The 6,875-nt window shown below is 34.2% G+C and overlaps 1 protein-coding gene across 1 annotated transcript in view; it reads right to left on the bottom strand.

Moving 5' to 3' along the window:
- Positions 1–527: 527 nt before the first annotated feature.
- TMEM244 (transmembrane protein 244) overlaps positions 528–6,875 on the bottom strand; it is a 45,755-nt gene continuing 39,407 nt past the window's right edge. The window contains 3 exon segments of the mRNA XM_044237734.1: positions 528–586; positions 2,261–2,386; positions 5,905–6,007. Coding sequence (XP_044093669.1) covers positions 528–586; positions 2,261–2,386; positions 5,905–6,007 — 288 coding nt within the window.

The following is a 6,875-nucleotide window of genomic DNA, read 5'->3' as shown; positions in this document are numbered from 1 at the left end:
TTAAACAGATAACTTAACTTTCAGGAAAACAATGTGGTGAAATGTTGCCTTTCCATTTCTCATCATTAAGCTTGACAATACTTAAATAAAAACTATTGCTAAATTTACTGAAAAGGGGAAATGTAAAAATATCTGTGGTCAATACCTAGCTTAAGCTAAAGAAAAAGCTTTAGAAAAGTCCACCTCAACTTGGTTAGTTTTGTTACTAGATGTATAATTGATGAATTCAGTTGTTCCACTTGTGGGGAGAAAAAAGTAAATGAAATTAAATAGTGCTACGATAAAAATAGTAAGATTATTCATGTTGAAAGAGAACCAAAAGAATAGGTCACAAATATATATTGTGTTTTATTCCCTATAATTGTAGAATTAAAATATATTTTATTTTATTTTATTTTTATTTATTTGAGCAGTCTTCTAGTCCAATTACCTGACTCACATAAAAATATTTTGATGCTCCCACTTTACGTATAAATTTTATGCTGAACATAATATATATACACATCCGTGTATAATATATTTGGATATCATGTGTATATACCTAAAGCAGCCCACCAATGTGATGTCAAGGGGAATTCCAACATAACTGGAAAAGAAAAAAAAAAGAAAGTGTTGTTCATTTTTTAAAATGCATTATTTTTTACACATGAAGAAATATTTGTTTTGTCAGATCATATCCACATGACAAAGAGAATTTTTTTTCACATTCATGAAATCAGCTAGCCCCAAAGCTATACTTAGATCATAGTTTACAAAGTCATTTATTAAATAAGATACCTGAAACTCCTCCTCTAGGAGATGTTAGGATGTTATGAATTGTCAGGTTCTTGGGTCAGCTCACAGAATTGATTTGAGTGTTATATAAAAGATAATCCTAAGGCCATCCCGAATTCTCAACACCTGACTTTCTCTGGAGTTCTGAGCCACTTCACTCTGAACTCTGTTTAGCTGTATTTATTAAGTATTTTCTATGTGCCATGTGTTAGACAATTACCTTGTAACTTTTCTGGGTCTGGAACCTATGCCTTGTCTCAACCTTGAAGATTCAGCCACCCTATGCCTCAGAGCCCTTTTGCAAATATCCCATGGTCGTCTTTCATGTAAACTTAGCCCCCAAGTAAAATAGAGAAATTGAGATATGGGGTTTAGTAGTTCTGAAAGTTACTAAAGGGGAGTGTGTGTCTGGGGACAAGGAGATTGATGCACGAGAATTCTCTAATAATAGTGATGCTAGGATGTAATAATTCACTGGGAAATTGTGTATTCTTAAATTGGAGACTGATGAAGTCATAAGTAGACCACAGCACTGAAAAAAAAAAGAGTAATTTAAGTTGCTAATAAAAAAAAATAACATTTAATTTTAGCTTGTGGTTGATTCCCACCCATCATTTGACTAGTACCTTTTTTTTTTTTTAAATAATGGAAGATAGGAAGGGAGAAAAGTTATGACAGAAGAGTAAGTTTTGAATAGATAAATGAAAGAATGGATTAAACTGTCATTTATTGAGTAATTATGATCTGCTTAGACACTATGTCAGACAATTTCTCATTCTCATGGAAATGTCCCTAGGTCTCCCTGCTCCATAGAGCAGGCAACTAATGTGAATGATGTTGTGACTTCCCTTAAGACTACACACTTCATAAAAAGGTAGGATTGGAATTTGAATCCATTTTCCTTTGACTCCAAAGATCGCAGGAAGAAATAAAACCCCTTGTTTAAGAACATAGTATTCTTGGTAAAATAACTATTGTTGGAAAGTTCGCAAGCCTGCCAGTATGGGTTTCCTTGGGGTCCAGTTCCCAGTCTTTGGTCAATTTCTGCCTCAAGGAAGGTTCTGGAAGAAAAGTATTCCGAACGGAGGCAAACTGTGTACAAGCTTATCCCAAATTTGGATAAGAACTTTTTAACATATTCTGTCCCTTAATAATCCTTTGACTCACAGAAAAATTACAGTATATAATTTGTTTCACATTCTCTGTATTTACCATTATTAAAGAAATTTTATTTTTTTCGAACATGAGAGAAGAATAGGAAACATCTACATTCAGTACAGTTTTGAATCGGAAGATGCAGCCAATCAAAACCACTCCCAGGAAGTACGGAACTTAGCTGGGGAGAAGGGTGGGGAGGGAGGGAAGAACTAGCATCAGTTTTGATGATTAAGCCATCAGAGGACACTATGCTAACAAGTTTTACTCTTGTGAAGCAATTTAGGTACAAAATCAGATTTAACATATTTTCTTTGTTTATTTTGCTTACCAGCGGAAGTGATGACAACATGGAGAATAGTTACTGAAACAGCATAATCCCAGACCCATTCTTCTACAACTAGAACGAAGAGCAATCCTCAAACAAAGTAGGTGACTTGTGTTGAGACTAGAAGAACTGCAAATAGAATAAGGAATATAATTATTTGGGACTTAAAGAAACTAACAGTTCTGAAACACAATTAGTAAGATTGTGCAAAGAAATTTTGGTAAGAATTTCCAAAATATCCCATCTCTTAACAACCCCCAAATTTGGATAAGAACTTTTTAACATATTCTGTCTCTTAATAATCCTTTGACTCACAGAAAAATTACAGTATATAATTTGTTTCACATTCTCTGTATTTACCATTATTAAAGAAATTTTATTTTTTCAGTGTTCCAAGAGTCATTGTTTATGTGCTTATCAATTTAAAGGTAAAATTCAATGAAGAAAAGTTACTATGTAACCAATACATGCTGGTCTGTAATTAGATTTGCAACTCTCTATTTAATCTATATTAAAAACTAATAAAAAATTCAGTTCTGAGTTTTCAGAAATGAAAAAAGAAATGTAAGATTTCAATGACTTTTAACATTTCTTTGGTCCCAATTATTGCCTTTCTTGGAAACGAGTTCCTTCGTGTCTTTATAACAAAACGGCATGTTCAGATAGTCATCTGGGACACATAACGAATAACCCTGGATGAAAGGAAGCCTCAAAAATGAGTTGTGTGGATGGAGACACTCTTCTATATCCACTCAGTTGTCTCAGAGTGGTCTCCACAACATGTATCAAGAGCTAGTAACTTACAGGTCAGGACCACAAATCTCTAAGAGCCTTGAACATGTGAAGGGTCAATGTTTAACGTCTTGGCTTTGATATGGATCTTTAAGACTATCGTGGTTTCAAAGGAGAGACCCATCAAACATGTGCAAGATATGTATGTGGCATACTATCAAGGTCCCTTTGTAATGGCTTGACTTTCTGTAAAAATTATCTTTCTTTTTTTAATAATAATGCAGCAAATGATTAGTATGTTCTTATAATTCAGGGATCAACGAATCTAGACAGGCAAACTCTCCATTTTTCAAAGCAAGAGGTAAAATAATAATATTCTATCCTTTTGTGCATAAATAATTTTATTAACCAGCAAACCAGTGATTGTTTTGTGCTGAGCTAGGCACTAACAAGTGAGCAAGTCCCAAGTGCCATCCTTTTGAAAAGCCTTACAGTTACTGCTCCTCAATTTGATTTAATTTTACTTACCGGGTTTTAAAAAGTTGGAGGGAGAATTCATACCAACTCCTTTTTTATCATATGGGAAGAAAGTTCAGTTCAGCATGTCCTGTTCCCTAAAATTGAAGCTGTGGAAGGAACTCCATTGCTGTTTCATACTGACACCACCTCTTCCCAACACGTTTTCACTTCTACCTCTATCAGTGGCTCACAGAGCCTCCAGATTATTATAGGGAAATGGAGATGCCTGTTTTATCAGGATTGACAGATTTTATAGGTTAACTCACAGCTGCTTGAAGACATTGATTTTAGTCTTGAACAAGCTGTATTTGCATATATTGATGAAAAAGGGTTATGCTTTGTTTATAATATGAAAGAAAGCCTGATTTAAAAGAAGTAATACAAAATTTAAAGTCAGGATACCAGTGTTATAGTCTTGCCTTTGAGCTTAGGAGTTATAAAACCTTGAATACAATTTTAACCTCTGGGTCAGTCTTGTTTTTTTCTCTATAATTGGGAAGTGAAGTGCTTTCTTATCTACCTCAAGAAATTGTTGGGAGGATTTTAATTTGAAATGAAAGCAATTTGTAGCCCATTTTCTGCCATGCAAAGGAAAGATATTAGTAATCAAAATGTCTTAACTAGACTTAAACTTTCCAGTGTCCTTGCTAAACCTATTCTCCTGGGTGATGAAAATCATTGAAACAGACAAGAAACTTGACCCTAACTACATGCCCAAGGCTCTGAGATTACTCTTACACTTTATCTCTGAGATTAAAGTCTAAATTCTCAAAGTAACAACTTTGAAGAGTTATGGCAGTTATCTCCCCAAGCCCAAAATTAAAGATCTAATGGGCTAAGGCTTTATTGATATCTTTGTACAAATGTTAGTGTTTTGTGAGAGGAGAGAAGAATATAAACTGTGCCAGACATCCTGGGATCTTCACTAATCTCCACTATGTAAAAACACAGCCTTTCCAATAAGCTGTGTCATTCCTATCTTTCATGGACTGACCCAAAGGCAAGAATTAAATACTAACAGTTGAGTTTTCAATCCCCTCCCCAAAAACACACATATAGCTCTTACTTAACTCTTTATTGTGACTATTCCCTTATCAACTGTGGACAGTTTTGATAGAAAATAAGTTAATTCTATCTTCAATAGGAAAGCATATAAAGAGAAACTTAAGATGGACTGTTAGACCTCTTGTGTCTCATTAGAATGAAAGTCTCTTTTTCCTAACATATTCCTTGTCTATCTAAAATTCAATTGATAATAGTACCAAACAAGGTTACCCATTTGAGGAGGTTGTTCTAAAGCTTTTTAATTTGAATTCAGTAATTTTAACTGACCAAGTTTCCTGTGCAAGTCATATTAAAAAATCTGGTTTCTCTGGCTTGAGGCAATTTTTGTACATTTGCATATCTGTTCCAAAAAAAAAGTCCAGTGGTTTTCTAAAGAATTGTAATGTTTAAAAAATCCACAATTTATTAAAAAAAAGAGTAGGAAGAAATTTGATAGACTGTTAAGAATAATTTTGTTTAGAAAGTAAGTTTGTGATTGAATTTCTTCTTTTTCTACTCTCTACTTGTGGGTATTTTATAAGCTTTCATTAATTTATGTGTATTATTTTATAATGGAAATAACATTAAAATCTCATTTTTCTAAAGATGGGATGAACTCACCGTGAATCCCCCCAAACAAGTATGTTTGACATATATTCAATATAAGTAGCTGTTATTATTAACATATAAGACTTATGAATACAGTAGGTATTAATTAATAATTATTTTTTAACCAATATTATGAATTTTAAAGAGATAATTTTTTTCTTAGTATACTCTCACATATTACTTTTCCTTTGGAACATTTCCCCCCTACTTTGGAAAGAAAAATCAAGCTAAGCAGAAATGTACAAAGCAGAAAATGAAAGTCCTCTGTCATCCCAGCTGGGAGATAACAGTTTGTTGCATAATTCTCCAGATTTCTTACCACTGACACCATGTATTTTACTCTGTTCTACAAAAATGAATAATTACACTACACAAACACTATCGTCATCTTCATTTTCCATGCCATATCTCATGAGCATTTCTCTATATCAGTATATTAAATCAGTCTTCTTTGAAAAATATTTAATGTACAAAAAATATACCTATAAGATCACCAAACAGAAATTCCTATAATAATTCTATTCATTTATTCCACTACTCCATTGTATCCCATCTTTCAGGAATAGCCACTTTAAAATTTGGGATGGCATTTTTCCACATTAATTTTTGAAGTCAGATATAAGATACAGATGGCTGAGAAGAAGGCTTGATATGTTGTAAATTTTTACAAAACAAAAAATATTTTGTTTTTTTGAGGCATTTAACTCGCTAATTGACAAAGATGGGAAATTAAAACCAATTACCTTTATAATTTGTGTTGTGCCATGAGGGGTTTGTTTTGAAATCAAATGGTGCCAGGACATCCAGCTCATATACCCTGAAGATGTTACAAATGAGAATAGTTTACTCCGGGGGAGGCAGTTCATAACTTCCCACATTAAGGCTTTGAATATTGCTCTTCACATGATAAGTCATTAGCTTTAGCCACCTTGTGGCACATGTAGAAGCTGGCAGCCAAATAATCTTTTTAATTCTGTTGTCTTATTTGTCTAGTGAAGTCTCCTGGGTGGGGGGGTACTTAGCCCTTAGCTATCATCTTGAAAGTCCTTTCCATCAAACATGGGAAGAGGACGTAACCCAATCCTGTGGCAAGAGCATCAGCCCGGAAATCAACCAGACCCAGGTTCTAAACCTGATGGGGTTGTGAAACTGGGAATTCAGGCAAGTTAGTTCCATTAGAAGCTGAACTTTCATGTCTTCTCTGTAAATTGAAAAGGTTAATCTCTGAGATCTCTTTTGGTTGTAAAATCTGAGTCTATAAATATACACCCTCTATGGTGCCTGTTTGTAGTTGTGTGCAGCTGGTCAATCAGTTAGCTGCCTCCTGGAGCTTTAAGGCCCAAGAACTTAAAATTCCTCTCCTCTGAGTCACGTTAACTACAAATCCCTGAAATCAGGCTCAGAGAGCCCTGAAGAGTCTTAGCTCTTCCCTGCTCCAGGCATGGCTTCACTGTCTCCAGTCCCAGGAAGAGCTGAGGCTGTATGTGAGCACAGATGCTTCCTCAGTGGGTTTGCCTGCAAGCATGCTGAAAAACATTATTCCCATTGCAAAACTTGGTATAATTATTTTTGGTTACTAATCTGCATATTGAAATCAAAGGGTCCTAACTCCTTTCTTGCACCATAAAATTAAACTATATAAACACTCGACTTCTGAGAAATTATTTGTAAATCTACATAATGTATTTCAAGACAATCAATTTATTGGCGACCT

The sequence above is a fragment of the Neovison vison genome, chromosome 1 (genome assembly GCF_020171115.1).
Source record: "Neovison vison isolate M4711 chromosome 1, ASM_NN_V1, whole genome shotgun sequence".
In the NCBI taxonomy this organism is placed as follows: Eukaryota; Metazoa; Chordata; class Mammalia; order Carnivora; family Mustelidae; genus Neogale; species Neogale vison.
The sequence above is the reverse complement of the archived record's forward strand: the minus strand, read 5'-3'. Positions and strand labels throughout refer to the sequence as shown.